At 43.6% G+C, this 20,062-nt stretch overlaps 1 protein-coding gene across 4 annotated transcripts in view; it reads right to left on the minus strand.

Moving 5' to 3' along the window:
- The window catches only part of MCF2 (MCF.2 cell line derived transforming sequence), a 46,985-nt gene extending 28,674 nt beyond the window's left edge, over nucleotides 1-18,311 (minus strand). For 2 of the 4 annotated variants that reach the window (XR_006104965.1, XM_042478620.1), the window contains exons 1-4: nucleotides 18,151-18,311; nucleotides 8,700-8,768; nucleotides 7,423-7,537; nucleotides 3,042-3,132 (exon numbers count right to left, since the gene is read on the minus strand). Coding sequence is in view for 3 of the 4 variants with exons in the window: in XM_042478620.1 (XP_042334554.1) it covers nucleotides 3,042-3,132; nucleotides 7,423-7,537; nucleotides 8,700-8,768; nucleotides 18,151-18,274 (399 nt within the window). In the remaining variant the exon portion in view is untranslated. Of the gene's footprint in view, nucleotides 1-783; nucleotides 1,142-3,041; nucleotides 3,133-7,422; nucleotides 7,538-8,699; nucleotides 8,769-14,412; nucleotides 14,505-18,150 lie in introns of those variants that run through there. The other 2 variants (XM_042478621.1, XM_042478622.1) reach the window with 2 other exon arrangements.
- Nucleotides 18,312-20,062: the final 1,751 nt, after the last annotated feature.

Raw genomic sequence — 20,062 nt, forward strand, 5'->3', positions numbered from 1 at the left:
CATTTCATAGGGGTTTCCTAGTGAAAGAATACTCAGAGATGGTTTTATCAGTCCCTATCTCTGAGTACAGGGCTACAAATGAAAGAGATTGGTGCAACAATATTAATTTCCATGTTGTGGGCTAAAGCTGTCTGCATTAACTTCTGAAGAGACCCAGGGGAGCCACACATCCATGTCAGCCAACCAAAGTTTTATAAGACGTTCCTTTCTCACACAAAAATTGGGACAATAATTTTCCCAAGGACAGGTAAACCAGAAAACAGTTAGAACAACACAGGATCATCCCTGACAAATAACTAGGACAGCTGTCAGGTAGGCATGCAGCAAAGCATCCTAGCAGCAGCCTGCCACTTTGAAAAAGTGGCCTATTTTTGCAAAAGTGTCTCTCCAATTTATCTCTTCCAGCCTTCAAAGACAGAATATATGATGCAATGAAAAAATGCCGAACTCCCCACACATCTCAAGGTGGGAGAGCTAAAGAGATGGAACCATATCCCCGAGATGTTCTGTTTAAATATGCTGCCAGTCTTGGGACACCAGGGTTGACAAATGTTTTGGACAGATATTGGGAAAGGCAACGCTAAATTGCAAAATGCAATTTTGCAAAATGCCAAATGCAAAAATGAGCTCTCGCTCTCGCTCTCTTCTAAAGGCTGCATTCAGCAGATTTGTCCTAGAACACTGCATTGCCATGCTTTCTCGACTGCTGCAGGAAGACAGTGTATGAACTTAGAATCTGATTTGGAAAGGGAACAAAAAAAAGACCGCAGACAGAGCCCTTACCGCATTCCTTCGGCCCCTCATCTTGCCTCTTGGGGGACTCGCTTCAGCCATTTCCCTTGCTCACACGGGAGCTGGTTGGCCTTGCCCAAAAGTCAATGCGGCATCAGTGAAATAGGACCCGGCTTCTTAAAAGTCACCGGGGTAACCAGCTGTCTGTACAGCTGCTTCTCCGAGTACCAAGGTAGCAGCATCATGATGGCACAGCAGGACACAGGGAGGCTCCTTGCTCTGATCAGGTGTGCCACCATGGGTTAGCCATGTTCCCATCATCTGCTAATTGCCACTCAAACCAGGCTGGCAGGTGATGCTGGCGAAAGAAGCAGAGGGCACGGATGCCAAAAAGCATGCACAGCCTTTGGCTGTGCTACCCGGCAAGAAAGAGATAGAGAGAGAGGAAGGATAAAGGAGAGACAGATGGGGAGAGGGAGACACTCTATGGCCAGGAACAGCTGTGCATTTTTTAAGGTGGAATGCAGAAATTCAGAGACATGTCAAAGCGTCTGACACTTTAAAAAGAATTTGCTCACAGGAGCAACCCATTGCTATGCGTACGTGTTGTGTGCCTTCAAGTCATTTCAGAATTATGGCATCCCTAAGGGGTTTTTCGTGGGAAGATTTGTTCTCTGAAGATGCCAGCCACAGATGCTGGTGAAAAGTCAGGAAGAAACTCTTCTAGAACATGGCCACATAGCCCAAAACCCCCACAAAAAACTATGTTCAGAGGAGGTTTGCCACTGCCTTCCCCTGAGGCTGAGAGAGTATGACTTGCCCAAGATCACCCAGTGGATCTCATGGCCAGGTTGAGAATCAAACCCTAGTCTCCAGACTCACAGTCCGACCCTCAAACCATTGCGCCACATGATTGCTAGGCTGACCATATTTCCTTGAAACAATGGGATGGCCAATATGGGACGGGGTTATGTAATATTCCGGATCCACAAAAAGTAAGACAATAATAAAAGTTTTATTACATGAACCTATTGAGCGAACCATTTATTCTTCACTGACAAAACTCATAAAAATATTTAGGTAGATGAGAAGGGGACCTTATTTCACCACGGTCGCACCATGAATATTTCTCTGATAATCTATGCAGCAAATTTCAGTCTTGCAACACCTTGTCGTAAAACTTCTCACACTCCATGACACAATGGGTTTTTTGACAACCACAATTTCAAGCAGGGATTTTCAAACCATTTTTGCAACGTAAATGCATTTTTTCCTTGAAAACGCAACAGAATTGACATTTAGATTAAAACAATGGGATGGTCTGGAAACGTGGGGGGAAATGATACTGTGCCATTTAAAATGGTACATATGATCAGCCTAACTATTGCCTCACCTTCCTTCCAGCAGAATTTTTGCCCAAAGCTTTTTCAGACCTCTAAAATTGTGGGATAGGGTGAGCAACTGCAACGGGTGCAAGGAATAGTTTTCTGCCCCTGAAACTCTCCAAGAGCTCTGTAAGACTCTTAAAAATGCCCCCAAGATGGAAGGGGAAAAACACAAAGGGGCCCAAAAAGGCTATTAAATATATTGCTTTTTCATTTTTTACATTAAGCAGTGCATAGAGGACATTGTTGCTGTGCGCCTTAAAGTTATTTCTACTAATGGCAATGCTGTGGTGATTCAAACCCGGGTCTCCATGCAACCAATTTAAAATATGTATCACAGCTCCTTGAGGCTTCTTGGAGAAGTAGTCTACCTTTTCTTCTTTGGTGGGGAGCTTCAGCTTCTAAAAGGGAGAATCTAGGGTAGAGTATTGGGAAGGGCCAGTGTGGTATAATGGTTTGAGTATTGGATGGGGGCTGCATCTACACTGCAGAAATAATCCAGGTTGATGCTACTCATAGCTCAATGCTATGGAAGTCTGGTAATTGTAGTTTTGTGAGGCATTTAGCCTTCTTTGTCAGAGAGCTCTGGTGCCACAACAAACCATTATTCCCAACATTTCATAGCAATGAGCTGTGGCAGCTAAAGTGGTGTCAACCTGGATTATTTCTGCAGTACAGATGCAGCCTATGAGATTGGGGTTCAATTCCCCACTTGGCCATGGAAACTTACTCGGTGACCATGGGCCAGTCACAAACTCTCAGCCCCAGAAAACCCTATGATAGGGTTGCTTTAGGGATGCCATAAGGCAGAAATGGCTTGAAGGCACACAACAACAACAGCATCTGGAGGAGTCAAGGGCCACACACACAGCTGCACATTGCCCACCCGTTCAGTCAAAAGGTGTGACCTCAAGAGAGGCTTACTGCTATTCTTTGAAGAGTCATCTTGACCGACGTCCAAGTATCCAGCCTTCTGTCCAGGATTAAGGTAAATTTGCTGTCAGATTTTCGTTGGCTATAAGAGAAGAGAAGGGTTGAAAAGCGTGGAGTAACCTGACATTACCCAAATTCATACTGAAATGCAAACTGAGAGCATGTTATACCTGGACCTTCCCTGTTTCCTGGTTGTTGTCCAGAGACTTCTGATCCCCAAACAAGGGTTCTTCATTGTAATTCTACTGCAAAGACTGATCCTTGTAACCTAGCTTTGGCAAGTGAAAAATGTGTCCACCTTCTGCTTGAAAGGTTCATATGGAAGAAGTTAAGCCTCACTAGGAAGACAGAACATGTCAGAGGGCCTTCTTGGTAGCTGTTCCCAACCGGTGGGACTCTCTTCTTCTCCCTCCCTTTGAGTTAATTGATTACTCTTTATTTTTATTTTGACTGAGCACTTTTGCACTTTGAACTCACTTTGCAGCCATGAAAGTAAACTGAGTACAAAGGGGGAAAGCTGAAGGAGAGAGAAACTGGGAAATGTTAAAAGCTGCTGAAGAAGTGGGATGACAGAGGATTCACTAGGCCTGCCAAATCAGGACAGTCAGAAGGCATGCAAGCATTTTCCTTTTCCTTGCAGCATGAGGCTGGACCCATTGGAACTCTACATATCACATGCTTTCACTAGCATCTTCCCTAACCTTGTCCATCTCAGTGACTCATTCCCTTCCATCTATTATTCAGGGAAACCCGCTCCTAATCTACTCATCAAACTGTTAAGAAAAGAGCTACGTTCACTTAATAAAAAATGCCTGGAGGTTAGGCTTCCACCAAGTACCAAGAGCTGCACTGGCCCACTCCATATCTTTTGTCCCCTTGTATCAATGCTCCAGCAGTAGCCACAGGGACTGAAAGAGTCACATCAGGACAACTGAGCAGAGGACAATGGGGAAGAGGACATCTTGCTGATGAAATCCAGGGTCACCAAACTCAATTTCCAGTTCAAGACAAAATGCACACTAGGCCAGATATTGCCCCTGCATCCCCTTGTCTGTGTGGTGGATAGCAGGAGTTGTAGTCCCCCCAAAAGGAAAGTTTGTCAGTCTTACCACCCAAGGCAGCTACAGTATTTCAATTTGTCTCTTCGTAGGAAGGAACCACACCAATGGGAACTTTATACACAAATCATCATGGCTTATTTGTACCCAGATCACTCATCTCTTCACTTCCTAACCTGGCAAGACATTTGCCTTCTCTGGAGTGGTTGCTGTTGGCTCCCTTTAGCAAAGAGAACTATCGAATGCACTGGATTTTGCTCCCAAACTAGTTTCAGCACTCTGGATAGTTGCAATAAAGATCAGATTTAAAGCCCAGAGTGTATTTGCCACCCCATGGGCATGGGAGCCACTGGACACCATTAGTTCCCTGTAACTGGCAAAGGAAAGAAAGAAAAATATGCAAATCTGGAATGGAAATATACCCACAATTTCTCCTCTTCCTTTATAAAGGGACCACAGCTCCATTGTAAAGCAGATTATTTGCATGCTGGAGATTTCTGGGAACTTGCGAAAGAGCCAGCACCCATCAGAGTAGGCAATTGGATTCTCCATGGTCAAATGTTCTCTATGGGTTAAACCCATAGCTCAGCAGTAAAACACCTGCTCTACATGTAGACAGTTCCAGGCTCCATCCCTAGCAGAATGAGGTTTTGGCTTAAAATGCCGTCTTGCTCATTCGCCAGTTAAAGAGGGATAGGGGAGCAAGCAACAAGGCAAAACCTGGGCTCAAAATCCTAAACAAATGTCAAGTGCACAGCAGATAGGAGTAAGCTAGGTGGCCTGTCCTGATTGTTGTTATAGTTGTTGTGTGCCTTCAAGTCATTTCTGACTCATAGTGACTCTAAGGCGAACCTATCACAGAGTTTTCTTGGCAAGATTTGTTAGAGGAGGTTTACCATTGCCTTCCCCTGAGGCTGAGAGAGTGTGACTTGCCGAAGGTCACTCAATGGGTTTCATGTTTCACACCAACTTTTGCAAGTTCTCCCCCCCCCCCCCCCCCAATATCATACTCTCTGGTTAAGAGATTACCACAATGCTGAAAAGTTTGGATTTCCCCTCTCTTTATTTGCAAACTCCTGAGTGGCCATTTCCATGGGTTTTGCCTTGGATGCACCCTCTATCCATTATCAACAGGAGTTCAGTTGTGCCATTTAAAAGGTGGAGCATATCAGCCAAAAACTCCTTCGGCTGTGGAGGAAGCAAGATTATCTGTCAGCATTTGAAATGGTAGCCTTAAATTCCTATTATTATTCCCACTCTTTAGCCAAAACATATTTATTTAGCTAACATATTTCTTTGCAAATTAATAACAAGTCCCTGCCTTCATTCTTAAAATGTTTATTTTATTTTATTAAGATGTATTAAGATATTTACATACTGCCCTCTCTCCAGAAATCTGTTTGGCATGTAATAAAACTAATGTCACAAATTTAAATTGGAATGAATAACAAACATGATTTTAAAAGGATAAAAAAAAACCCATGTTAAACGATTTAACAAGTTGCAAAGAGAGATTGAAAGGGTTTAGATAGTTTAAAGCAAATTAAAACCGTGCGCATGGAAGGGATTTGATAGGGATCAGTGTCTTAACCATTGAGGACTTTAAATGTCATCACCAGCATCTTGAATTTACTCCAGAAACGTATTGACAACCGGTATGAGTGATGTTAGGCTGTTTTTACATGATGTTGTGGTTAACAGTTTAGTTGCAGCATTTTTGCACTGTCTGAGTCTTCAGAGGCAAATCCACATAGAGTATCTAACTCTAATCTAATCTAATAAAACACAATATAAAAGAAAAAATGGAAGAGGAGGGGAAAGGAAAACAAACATACACATACAAAATGCCTGTTAGGCCGAGTCAGATGCATCCCTGTGTCAGTGATTCAATCACACTGCTTTTGCCTGGCTATATTTGCTTTCCCTTTCCTTCAGGGTAACCTGGGTCCTCCTGACTTCCCAGCAGCAGTATGGTGTTTCGGCTATACACACAGGCGAGTTAACCAAGCCACTGTTTCCTTTGAATTATTAGTCAGAGAGCAAACAGATTTGCAAAGGAAATTAACATACCAAATGTACGCGGCTTATTTGTACTGCCCGGATCGTGTGTGAACTTTAAAAACAAACAAACTCATGCACAACTGAGGTAGGCACACAGAAAAATCTCAGCTTTTCATTCCCACCCTTTGCCAAGTTTCTAGATATCAAAGCAAAGGTGTTTCTGTCATGTTAAAGGCTGGCCTTTCCCAATGCAAGGGCATACCAAGGATATGAAGGGATACCTCCCATTGCTGTGATGTTGTGGTCTTTTTTTGGGGGGGGGGGGGAGTGATATGTTGTTGTGCTGATTACAGAAATTAAGATAAAATGTGGCCATATATGAGATGTCAGAAAGTAAGTCATCTGTTGGGAGGGGATAAGAGAATGCAATGTTCGAAGTGACTTGTAAATGTTTTGATGGGATATTAAAAAGGCTGCTGTGTGTTTGTTAGTTAGGAATATGAGACAGCGGTGTGACTTAGACTTAGAAGATTATCAGTTCTGTCCTTTTCCCGTTCCCATAGCACTATCATGATAAGATTTTCATCTCCTTAGTTAGGGTCAGTCAGAATTTAGATGGGTTAAATAGGTATGTTGAAACCCTGCTGGGGTTTTGCATCTTCATAAGTGGACTGAAATTAGAACTGTGCGGTTGCATAACGTCCATTTCCAGTGGGCTGCTGTTATGTTACCTTGTAGCAAAGCCAGCAAAATCCCCAATGTTCACTGATGTGCATTCTGCTGGATGTTGCCCATAGAGTTGTGCTGGAGGACCAAGAGTTTCCTAGAGAGAACACACCTGTCTAGGAATCTCTAGGTCCTCCAGCACAATTCTATGGTCAACCCCTGGCAGACGTTGCCCATAGAGTTGTCCTGGAGGACCTAGAGATTCCTAGACAGGTGTTCTCTTGGGTAAAAAAAGTAGGGCTTTATTTGCAGTTTTTCGACTTTCATGGAGGTCCTGTGCTCTGAACCCTAACAAATGTGGACAGCCCACAGTACAATAAAACCATTAAATTAAAATGAAGGTATTAAACCCTGGGAGGCAGGTTAGGTTAAGAAAATGTCCTGGGTCTGAGTACAGGCAAGAGTCTCAAAAAGTCTTCATAAGTAATGCCTTGTACCTAACCACTGAGTTGAGCCACACCGCCAGCCTTCTACATAATGCTCCTGGTTCTCAAAACCCATTTGGGAGACCAGCCCTGGTGCAGAGTGCTACAGTTACATAACATCCCAGTACTCACTCAGCCTAAACCCTAAGGCAAAAACTGTACCTTGGGATCCGAGTCAAGTATGTTAACACTTTGGTCACAACATCCTCGGGCATTTGGTTGAAATGGGAGTTTTCAGGGAGTGTTATGATCCAGCCATTGTCTTTTCCTCTTCCTCCTGGGCAGAACAGGGGAGGAGAAAGAGAGGAAAAGATTACAGAGTAGCATTGCTAAGTAGTGAACAGCTCAACCTAATGACACATGAGCCTTGCAAACAATAACTCCATGCACACCGATAACATCCCAATGGTTGGGTGCTGGGCATTGCAGTTCAAGAAAGATATTGACAAGCTGGAACATGTCCAGAGAAGGGTAGCCAAGATTATCAAAGGCCTAGAAACCCAGCCTTATGACTACCAGCTGCATTTTCTTCCATTGAGCTACTGTATATACCCATTTATAAGTCTAGAAATTTTAGTCAAACAAAATCAAAACCAAAAAACTTAGGTTGACTTATCCAAGAGTCAATGTAAGCATTGTACTTTAACGCTTATAAAAAAAGGAACCAAAAATACCACCGACCCTTTCTACTCAATCCTATGGGAAGAGCAGGGATATAAATAAAATTATTATTATTATTATTATTATTATTATTATTATTATTCTCTGCCATGGCACCACTTCTGCCCTTTTTTAAATGCCTGGGTGCAGAAATGGCAGCATTCTCCGCCCTTGTTTTCCTTTGCTTCATCCTTCGCATCCTTTGTTTCATTTTACCTTCGACTTATCCATGGGTCATATCAAAATCCATAATTTTGGCTCCAAAACCAGACCTCAACTTATACACGAGGTTGACCTTTAATCGAGTATATATGGTACTTTCCTCCACTGGCTCTTCTACACCAGTAAGTACCAGTAACAGTTTGACAGCTACTGGGTGGGAGGTTTTGGATGGAGCAAAAAGGACTAGACAATAGTGTTATGTGTCCCGTCAAAAAAGCACCCTACATGAACGTAAGCCACACTTACAAATGCAAATGTCACTAGCATGCTCTCATTCATGATCACCTATCTGGTCTTGGTTTCCCTCTAATAGAATGAGATGGCCTGTATTTCTGTGTAATATCCATGATTTAAAATAGGCACCTATAAATATAAATCTGCATATGCAAAGGTTATGCAGATCTCTGACTGCCTTTGTCATTTCACAACATTTGTCTCTGTTGGCTATGGAGGCGACCACCTGATTTCTCCCCTACTTCCCACCCCAGCCCTCCCTGCTTTAAAATAAATGTACTGGGAACTGCAAGAGCGAGCAAACACATGTTGACCGTACTCACCGGAAAGAAAGGCAAACTCTTTCATCAAGTCATCAGCAATGTCTCTTGCCCGGGTTGGGAGTGCCGATTCTGGGAAAGAAAATAACATGAAATGGCAGTTCAGTTGCATGTTTTTCAATGTGGTTTTTCTCCCTGGCTTTGCCTTTCTGCAACTAGAGGACTCCATAACCCAAGAATGCCTCAAGGGTCTTCTCCCCCTGGATTTCTCCTGTGAGCTACATTTCACTGAAATTTTATCCAACTCAATCCAAAGGCTGCATCTACGCTGGAGGAATAATGCCGTTTGACACTATTTTAAGCGCTATAGCTTCATCCCATGGAGTCCTGGGATCTGTAGTTGTACAAGGTCTTTAGCCTTCCCTGCGTAAGAGTGCTGGTGTCTCACAAAACCACAAATCCTAGGATTCAGTAGGATGGAGCCATGGCAGTTAAAGTGCTGTCTATCTGTACTATTTCTACAGCGTAGATGCACCCTTTGTTTCCATTTTCAGGTATTTTGGGATGTTTTTCCTTTCATTTGGGAGAAACGTGTGGGTGTTGCTGAGGCATCTGCCAAACCTGGAGGAATGCCAGTGTGCCAATTTGGGGACGGTTTATGATCCACGCAAACTGATTTTGAGGTGCAGGGATGAGGAGGCTTAAGGCCAACCTGGGTGGGATAGGGAGCCAAATAAAGATCTTTGGGACCACATTCCCTTGGGGTCCTGGACCTCTTCCTCTTTATGGGGTATTAATCCCAACCAAACGTGGCAAGATTTGTTCAGAAAGGATTTGTCACTGCCTCCCTCTGCAGTTGAGAGACTGCTACCCTATGGGTTTCCATGGCTGAGTGGGGATTTGAACCCTGGTCCTTTGGACAACAGTGTGTTCTTAAATCCAGTTTTGATGACTGGGCTATAGGAATGAAAAGAACATTCACGGTTACTTATTTCCTGGCCCTATAACACAGAGGCCAGAACTTGCCTGGTTTCTTTTGCCTGGTATGTGTATATCCCATTTCCCCATTCAGCCATGAAACCCACTGGGCAAGTCACATGCTCTCAGCCTCAGGAGAAGGCAATGGCAAACATCTCCTGAACAAATCTTGCCAAGAAAACCCCAGTTTAGGTTCGCCACAAATCAGAAATGACTTGAAGGCACACGACAACAGCTGATATACAAGTGAGACCTATGCATGGCATCCCGTTAATTTAAGGACAGTGGGTATGATCCTGCTTTCTGCTCCTTTCAGATCATCCACAGGGGAATGTCAGCATAGTACTTTTTGTTTTTTTGAGGGCTAGAAACTTGACATCTTCTTTGCAAGGGAGTACCTTCAAGAGTTAGCCACAAACCTGATTCAGAAATACAGTGCATGCCTTAACTGATTGCCTTTTAGAAGGCATTGCTGGTCCCAGGTTTCCCTGCATGGCCCACGCCATCTGCAAACAGCAGGCTCACAACACACCTGTCCAGCTGACTGAAAAACTCATTATTCTTCTTGATAGGAATCTATTGCTCTTTGCAGAACACAATCCCAGTTGTGTTTGATTTATAAAAAGAACACGGGAAGGCTTTGACAAAGGGCTGAGACGCTGCCGTGGAAACCCAGAACTGGCAGAGATTGAAAGAGATGCCAATGTTTTACTCACAACCTACTTGCATATGCTGAAGGGTGGCAAGAAAAAGATATCTACCTTTGCAGGGATGCACATCTTTGACTCTTTTCTCTTTGCAAGTAATTTTTTCATAGTTGTCTCCCTATTTCTATGTAATTTTCTCCTGGTATATCCAAAGTATGTTTCCCATCACATGTAAAGTTATTCTGCATGGAAATGTATGTGCATTTGTTATGTGTAATTTTCACCCCCCCACCCCAAATATATTTTTGCACTAAAAACATGTATTTCTAGAAAATGTGGTTTTTATACAAAAAATAACCCATAGATTCTACATGAAAAGTATAATTGTTGCACAAAACTCCATGTAACTTGCAGCTCAGAGGAATTTCCCAATATACTTTGGGATGTACAAATCCCAGGTTAAAAACTGGGCAAATTCTTCCATTCCTAAACCCAAGTCATCCAAATGGGGGATTTTGTGAAGATTTAGGAATCAGGACTAAACATATAAATCAAAAGACAATACATCTCACCCTAGAGACTTAGATCAGGCAACCTCAGTCTGCAATCTATGTCAGAGCTTGGAAAAGTTACTTTTTTAGACTACAACTCCCAGCACCTCTCAACCAGAACAATCTGTAGTTATGCTGGCTGGAAGATTCTGGGAACAACTTATTCTAGAAAGGCAATTTTTCCAAGTTTTGATCTGCTACGTGTTCAGGGTCAGCGTCAGAGCCTCTGCTTTCCATCCTGGGCTTGACTGCTTGAAACAGCGCATACGATTGCTCTGCAAAAACATTCGGGAGAGACAAGGATCTTCAGTCACAGTCCTTAAAGCATCCCCAGTTTTTAAAACTGGAGGCTGATCCCAAAACAGCAAAAAATTATCTGCTATTAAAGCTTTATTACATTTGTGGCTTTGGGCTACAAAATAAGATCTGTAATTATATCTCTCTCATTCCACTAATTCTCTTATGGCTTTTTTCCCAGCCTGAAGGAGCCAGGTTCTTAATTACAGTGAGTCAAAATGGATTTTCATAAGTAGCAAAGATGGAGCTGCTACTTTGGTTTAAAAAGCCACTTTGTTTGAGTTTTGGATCACGAATCTGAAGATAAGGGTTCAGCTCCCAGTTTTTGTGGCAAGACACAATGGAGGTTTGCTGTTGCTTTCCTTTAAGGCTGAGAAATTGTGACTTGCCAAGGTCATCCGATGGGTTTCCATGGCAAGGCAGGGATTCGAACTCTGGTCTCCCAAAGAATTAATCCAACCCTCTAACCACTACACCATACTGACTCGCAGAAGGACTAGTTAACCTATGTTAACTTGATAGCCTGCCTTGTTTTCTTTCCTCGAGGGGTATTCTCCTACAAACAAAGAGTATCTTTCCATTTTGTAACACCACGGCAGAATAAATATGAAGTGGAAAGGTGAGCGTGTCCTGAACAATACAGCCCTAGTGATGGAAAAAGCAGAAGCACAAAAAAGAAAGATGGAAGGGATAAGAGCAGGGGAGTAAAGTGATACAAGGAGTCGGCTGAGGGTAGCTGATCCATGTCGAAGCTCAACTACCAGGTGGAAAAGATTGCTCTCTTTCACAAGGGTGTTTTCTGCCTGAAGCAAAGAGGTGACTTTCCTTCACACTCCACACAATAATTGCACTTCGTTATCATTTTAACCGCCACAGCTCCATCCTACGGAAGCCTCAGATTGGGAAGTATTTCAAATTCAGAGCTCTGGTACCATGCCAAACTACAAATCCCAGGATTCTGTAGGATGTTACTGTGGTTGCTACATATTCAGAGAGAGAGAAAGAAATCATGTTTTTGGTTGAACAGAGAGAAGAGATGTCTGCAGCATTAATTGCAGAGACATAAAATCATCCCTCCTGGAATGAATGCAAAATTGGTCACTGCATTAGATGGCAAAAAATTTAGAGAAATTAGTCTTATTGTTTTATGGCAAACTCTTATTCTCTGGGCAGTTGCAGACCATCTGAGATGAAATCACCATTGTTTGTAAAAGGGACAGAAAATTGTACAGTAGTGGGATCCTGGAATACAAATGCTGGAGACCTGTTTAAAATGAACAGACCGGTGGTTCTCAATCTTTGGTCCTCTAGATCTTTTGGACCACAGATCTCAGAATCCTTGAATGTTGGCCATGCTGGTTAATGGGAGTAGAAACTGAGGAACATCTAGAAGACCAGAGGTGGAAAAAGGAGGAAAACCTTGGGACTAGAACTACAGAACAGATGTAGTACTCATGCATTGCACCCAGAAAGTCCCTGATTCAATCCTTGGCATCACCAGTCCATCAATATACATTTGTTAAGTTTCCAAGTGATGGTATTGTTTATATTGGTTGTCAATGACAAAATGTCAGAATCTCCTAGAGACTTGGCACTATGGAGAATCTGACTTGCTTAACATTTGCCCACCAGTGTACAGTACAATCCCCATATCCACAAAATTAGTACCCACAGTTTCACTTGCACACATCTGAAAAATTATGTTCTCTCTAGGCATTTTCTGGATCCTTCAGCACAATTCTATGGTATGCTAGTGGAAGTTGACCTTAGCATTATGCTGGAGGACCGAGTCTCTTAGAGAGGTGTTCTCTCTAGGAACCTTTAGGTCCTCCAATATGACTCTTTGGTCAACATCTGCCAAATGTCATTCATTTCAATAGGTATGTAGAGAGATCTTGTAATAGGGTCACTATTTTCCATACTTTCCACAGTCAATCCGGGAACGTATCTCTCATGGATACAGGGGTTGTGCTGTATAGTCTGGGGCTAGGATTGAAATACTCCTTCTACACCAGAGCTCTCTTACATTATTGTAAGGCATTATTGTTTTTCCCCCCCTCACTATCTGAGAATGGAGTTAAAACAAGTGGTTTTGTGCAGCATTGACTATTTTATCTTGTAGCGCCCTTCCTTGAGGCCAGATATCTTTTACAGGGTTTATTCAGAAATCAGTCTCATGGTGCAAAGATCTTTTACAAAGCTTCCTGCTCCTCTGTTTAGCCCATTGCCTTCCATGCCGATATTTCACTTACAATATCAATTAACAGCTTCTTGCTAATGAGTTCATCCCATTATATTATTCACCATTGAATTCAGGAGCTGAATTTCTGGCCAAGAACTAGCAAATTGCCCCAGTGTGATCTTCTGATCCACTGTTTCTCACATTTTCCCAAGCTCTAGTTTACTGTACTTATTTCAAGATGGTTTTTGCATATCACCGCTGGAACAGATATCTCTGAATTGTATTTTATTATATTTTTTTAAAAAAATAGCAATTGCATACTCTATATACTCTGAATATTGGCCAATATACTCTGAATATACTGACCGCTGTCTTTCATGGCAAAGCTAAGCTATGAAGCACGCAAACAGGGACCAGGAATCTTTCTCTCCCTGCTCACTTCCAAATAATGCTTCAAATTATTTTCCTCCCATGTATGCTAACTATCCATATATAATATATAAACACAATACGTTTTTTGTTTCCTAACTTGGCATATATATAGGACTTTAAATGACCTGATTTGCTCTCTCTCTCTCTTTCTCTCCTTCAGATGCCTATTTCATTATCCAAAAACTGAAGAGGCAGGTACTCTTAAAAGCATCCAAATCCTTTTGGGATACGGTTGTCCTATATTCCGAATGCCCTGAAACAGCATCTGAGGTATCTATATTTAATGGGATGAACGCCTGTGAGCTTGGAGTAAAAGAGTTTGTAAAGGGAGGGAGCCAGGGAGACAAAACAGAGCGTAAATTTACAATCTGCTGGGTGGGAGGACAACTTGAAAGGTAGGAACAGAAGGCATGCTAAAACAGGGTTGACAATGGGTTACGTTTCTGCAGAAGGCCATCTAATTTTGCATTTGCAGCACTCACATTGGCACAGTTTGAGGAAAGAGCCTTTTTCCAAATGACAGATCCCAGAATCCCGCAGCCAGCATGCTGGGACTTGTTCTTCGTTTAATAAATAGGCATAAAGTACTCCAAGACCCTCTTTCTTTAGCCTTCCAAAGTGACACATTATGATTAAAACATTATGATTCCAAACCATCAAAGAACAGCAGTTTAAAAGACCCATGATACCTCAAAGTAATCGCTATCAAAGTTCTGGAGAATTCAACAGGGAATTGGAACCATTAAGGGATGAGATCCTTTAAAAGATCAACCGGAACACAAAGGAACAGCTATAAAAGTTCTAAAAATGAAAAGCAGAAAGAATGAGGTGTATCAATTAAAAGCTCAATAGAATAAATTATTATCTCACCACATATCTAAAAATCACTCCTTAAAAGAAGACATGACACAGAGTGTCACTCACAACCACAAAGACCCCATTTAAGTTAGCATCAAACAGCAGCTACTGCATCAGTTTCTCTTTGGGCAACAATTTGGAGACAGTTGAGACACAACATGAAATTTCCTTTATGGGGAAATGGGGTGGATTACATCTCCCACAATTCTAGCCAGCATTCTGGGAGGTCTAGTCTACCAATGACTTCCCCCAAACTCTCAAGGTGAGCTTTCTTTATCTTAGTTATAAAGCAAAACTCTACAGGCAGCCAATGAGAAATAATTCTATTCTATCATCAGAAGATTTGGGAGGTAGCTCTAAATATTCCAAATAATTCACAAAGGCCTCATCTGCACTGCAGAAATAATGCAGTTTGACACTGCAAACAAATCCTGTCACATCCCCCCTCCATTCTTTTCAATGCATAAAATCATTCTTTAAAATGTGCAGGTCAGAAAGCAGAGACTACATTTAGTACTGAATCTTGTGCCGAGGATGAGTTTTCATTTGCAGCAGAGGGAGTGTCAAAGCTCAGTCTGAACTGTAAAGCATCAGTACATTACAGATTTTCCATTGCAAAGTAACTCCCTGCAAATGGAAAAGCAGAGTGTCAGGGAAAGCTGTCCTTATGCTGCTGTGCTCTCTTTCTACATGAAGGGAGCCATAAGTGGAAACATCACACTATGCACTCCAGCATCCACTGTCTGAAGTGGCAAAGCCTAGGCACAGGTTGTAACCCTGTCATCCGCTATCTGTAATCAACAACTTATTAAAACCTCCTGAAATTGCTCACATTTAGACGTTGCATCTCAATTGGAAGTAGGAACCAATCTTGTCAATCAATTTCCATGGCTCCCTGTGCCACGCCGGTTGCAAACACCCATTTGGCAATGAAGCCCTATCAATTCAGATGGCTTGGTCACCCTACTTAGCCCAGAGACATTGCACTGGGTTAATTTACTACTAAAACCAGGGATGTTTGTTTCCCAAGAGGACCCAGGGATCAACAGGTAATTTGACTTTCCTAGCCTGAACAAGACAGATGACTGCAGGCTAGCAATGTTTATCTGGAGTTTAGAGACAGCTGAAAGGTGAGCAAATGGAGAGAAAGGCAGGTGCGATGGAAGCAGGCATGACTAAGAGACGGACCTGGGAGTAACGTGTTAAAAATTAATTAGCGACTCCTGCTTTCTTTTATTTCAACAATGCTTTAAAAATTCATTGTTTTAATTATTCACTACTACTGACTCGGGTCCAGGCTATCTGGCAGACCACATCTTTCCTTCTGCGGCTGCATCTGCACTGCAGAAAGAACCCGGTTCGACACCACTTTAACTGCCGTGGCTCCATGCTGTGGAATTAAGGGATGTGTAGTTTGATATGGCACCAGAGTTCTCTGACAGAGAAGGCTAAATGTCTCACAAGACTGCAAATCCCACAACATTGAGCCACGGTGGTGTCAAACTGGATTATTTCTGTAGTGCAGATGCAGCCGGTGGGCTTTCCTGGCTCCTGAGATCGTAAGGAGAGGCCCTTCTCTCAGTCTCACCACAAGCATGGTTAGTCCCAGTCTTGGGAGAAGGGCGGGATATAATAATAATAATGACACGAGAAAGGGCCTTCTTGGTGGCTGCCCCCAGACTCTCAAACTCGCTCCACAACGAAGGCAAGACGGACTCCTCCTTGCAGTCCCTTTGTCGGCAGGCAAAAAAACCCGAACAACCCCCTTTTGATTTGAACAGGCTTTCAAAATACATAGCTTTTAAAAGAAAAGCAAAGGCTGCAGTAATGTTTTAAACTGAACTGTTTTTAATAGCTCTTTTATCCTTTTAATTGCAATTTTACACTTTTAGGTTTGAGGTTCGAAGTTTGAGAACCTGTGTGTAGTAGCATTTTGAGTGTTGGACTGAAACTCTGGAGACTGGGGTTTGATTCCCCACTCAGCCATGAAACCCACTGGGTGCCCTTGGGCAAGAAGTCACACTCTCTCAGCCTCAGGGGAAGGCAATGACAAACTTCCTCTGAACAAACCTTGCCAAGAAAACCCCATAAGTCCGAAAGGACTTGAAAGCACACAATAACAACAACAACAACAAATGTAGGTTTTGCTTGTCTTAACATCATGACGAGTTTAATTACATATTAATAATTACTTTTTGTATGCTTTTAGGTGCATTGATCTTTACACTTCTTGTTACTTTGGTTACTTTAAAAACAAACAACACTGGAGCCATTTTTACTTATTTTTAATCTAAAATAATAATGCATATCTAGTTTAATAGTGATTGAGTAATCGGTCCTGGGTTCCATTGTGAACTTTCAAGGACTGGCGTTTGGACTAAAACCCAGAACGGACCTATCACTACCGCCCCATTGAAAGTCACCAGCCCCCACCAAGCCAATCAAAGGGAAAGGCCTAGCAAGCCCCTGCGCCACAGGACCTGCGGATCTTCCTTACAGAAAGAAGGAGACCTGATGCGCATTTTCAACATGGCCAACTTCTCCTTTGACCCCTGCTCCTGTCCAGTCAACCAGGGCACCCACTCTCTCATCTTTGAGAAGAAATCCTGGTCCTCTCCAATCCCTGGAGCAAGAAAAGCCCTGCAGCGGCCTCCTTCCGGGTTGCTTCCCCTAAAGAGCAGCATGGGTGCCTGCATTTCCCTTGGTCAGTTGGCAACCTCTTCATGTCTTGATGTTAGAAACATAGAGTTGGAAGAGACCACAAAGGCCATCTAGTCCAACCCCTGCCATGCAGGAATTCACAGTCAAATCATCCAAAGGCAGTTGGGTTTAGAAGGGGATGGGGCTGCGTTAGGATCCCAAGGAAGACCCTCTTCTTCTCTCTCCCCAGCCCCAGGGTCACCCTATCCACACAAACACCCAGTTCTCCCCAGTGGCATCAACAGGGGGTGTGGGGGGTGCGCATCGCACTGGGTGTGACACCCCTTCTGTTCCAACAGAAACATTGTCAGAAACATTGTGGCGTTTCCCCGCGTCTCTTTAAAACAGTTTAAGAGATGCCAGGGGTGAGGCAAACCTGAGTGGGAGGAGGAAGGAGAAAAAAATTGAAATTAAAAATTAAAATTTCAATATTTTTTTTTGTAAAAATTATCCTTTTAAATTTTTTCTTTCAAAAATGTGACATTTTTAGCCCAATCTTCCCAGTGCATACATTGTGTGCACAGGGTACGGTAATGCGAAAGTCTAATTCTTTAAAAATGTTGCTAGTGGCATATGCCACCCCCATGAGCCTGGCATGGAGTGGGAATGTCTGGGAATTGGGATGGATGGGGGGCATTAGGGCCAGAAAGCCTGGCAAAGGATCCTGTATTTTGTGCAATGGGAGGAAGAGGAGGAGGGGTCAACGAGGGGGGTGACCCCAACAGAGACCCTAGAGATGCCCCTGGTCCCCCTTCATCCCAGTAGAGCGAGAAGGGAGGAAGCGCCTGGGACTGAAATAGGCTGCATTGCAGCTCCAGCCAAGAAGCCAAGCGCAGGCTTCCTCGGTGGCTGCTCCCAGCCAGACTCACCGGCGGCGGCCAAAGCCTCGGTCCGGGCTGCGGCTCGAAGGAGCCGGTAGTAGAGCTCCATCTCCGCCTCCGAGATCCGGCTCAGCCGCACCTCCAGCTCCGGAGGGACCCCGGCCAGGGCCATGGATGGATGGAGAGAAGGAAGAAAGGAAGGAAGGAAGGAGGGAGGGATGGAAGGAGGAGGGATGGAAGGAGGAGGGTCAGATGGAGGGAGGGATGAAAGGAAGGAGGGATGGGGAGAGAGGAAAGGATGGTTGGACAGAGAAATGGTCACGTGGGGGAAGGAGGGATGGATGGATGAAGGAAGGAGGGATGAGGATAGAGGGAGGGATAGAAGGATGGAGAGAGAGGAAAGGGTGGTTGGATAGAGCTATGGTCAGGTGGGAGGGAAGGAAGGAGGGAGGGTGAGCTGGAGGGAGGGATGGTTGGAAGGAGGGAGGGAAGGAGGAGGGTCAGATGGAGGGAGGGATGGAAAGAATGAGGGATGGGGAGAGAGGAAAGGATGATTGGATAGAGGGATGGTTAGGTAGAGGGATGAAAGGATGGTTGGGATGGAAAGAAGGAGCGTTGGGGGGTGGAGGGAAGAATGAATAGAGGAATGAAGGGATGGGGGATGGAGAGTTAGAGTGGGGAAGGATGGAGAGAGAGGGAAGGATAGTTGGTGGGACGATGGATGTAGGAATGGAGAGAGGGACGAGGAGGTGCTTGGATGGAGAGTTGGAATAGGGAAGGATGAAGGGTTGAAGGGAGGGAGGGAAGAAGAGAAGAATAGTTGGAGGAGGGAGTTAGAATACAACATAAAGGCAATAGGGCCAAGGGAGGTTTGGCTCTGGGTCAAAGGAAGCAGGGAAGGTGCACTCCTCCAGGTACCGTGGAACTGTACCTTCCATCATCCCCAGCCCTTGGTTCAGTCAGTTTTGATGGAAGTTGTAGTGGAACAACCCCTAGAGAGCTCCAGGTTCATGCTACCTCTCTTGTGCCTGTATACATTGTACACAAATGAGGCTATATAAAAGTAACAACACTTTTCAGCGGTCAAGGAGTAGACAGGCATCACTGAACCTGCAGCTCCAAATCCAGTTTGAAACCACTTGAACTGCCCTGGCTCAAGGCAAGGCAAGTTGGGGAACTGTAGTTTTGTGAAACATTGAGGCTTCTCTGGCAGACAGAGCCCTGGGGCCACAGGGAACTACAATTTCCTAGGATTCCCTAGCACTGAGCCGGTCTCAAACTGGATTGTTTTCTGCGGTGTGTTTTGGACCTAACTTTGGAAACAGTAGCGTAAAATGGGAAGCCAAAGTCTTTCACGGCCGGCATCTATAGTTTTTTGTGGGTTTTTCAGACTCTGGGCCCCTGTTCTAGAAGAGTTTATTCCTTAGGAACGAACTCTTCTAGAACACGGCCTCGTAGCCCGCAAAACCCACAAAAAACTTATAATAATGTAAAAAGGTTTGGCAGTATTTTTCACTGCTCCTTAGCATCTGTGTGTGCATGTCCATAGGTGGCCTGTGCAAATATAGATCAGCTTTGTTCACGCTCCATGCCAACCTCTTTTTGGAATTCACAATTGGGGAAAGCACTTCAATTGTTCTGATATTTTTCCTGGGTTGAATACTTATATTTCTTCTTCTTACATGCAAGAGATTTAGACATCTGTCTTTATGCCCTGGAGGAAGAGAGAGAAATCTCTCTTTTTAAACCCAAATGGGGGAGAAATATGGCTAAGATGCAGAAGGAGCTGTGTTGGCCATTTAACAAATGCAAAGAAAAATCCATCAGTGATACCTTTACTGGCCAGCCGAAATGCACCATATACTTGTGGCATGCTTTCGAAGCTCCATGGGCTTCTTTATCAATCAATCAATCAGGCAAGGTGTTACCAACCTGTTTGGTTTGTCTACGTTTATATATG

This window comes from Sceloporus undulatus, chromosome 7 (genome assembly GCF_019175285.1).
Source record: "Sceloporus undulatus isolate JIND9_A2432 ecotype Alabama chromosome 7, SceUnd_v1.1, whole genome shotgun sequence".
NCBI classification, from domain to species: Eukaryota; Metazoa; Chordata; class Lepidosauria; order Squamata; family Phrynosomatidae; genus Sceloporus; species Sceloporus undulatus.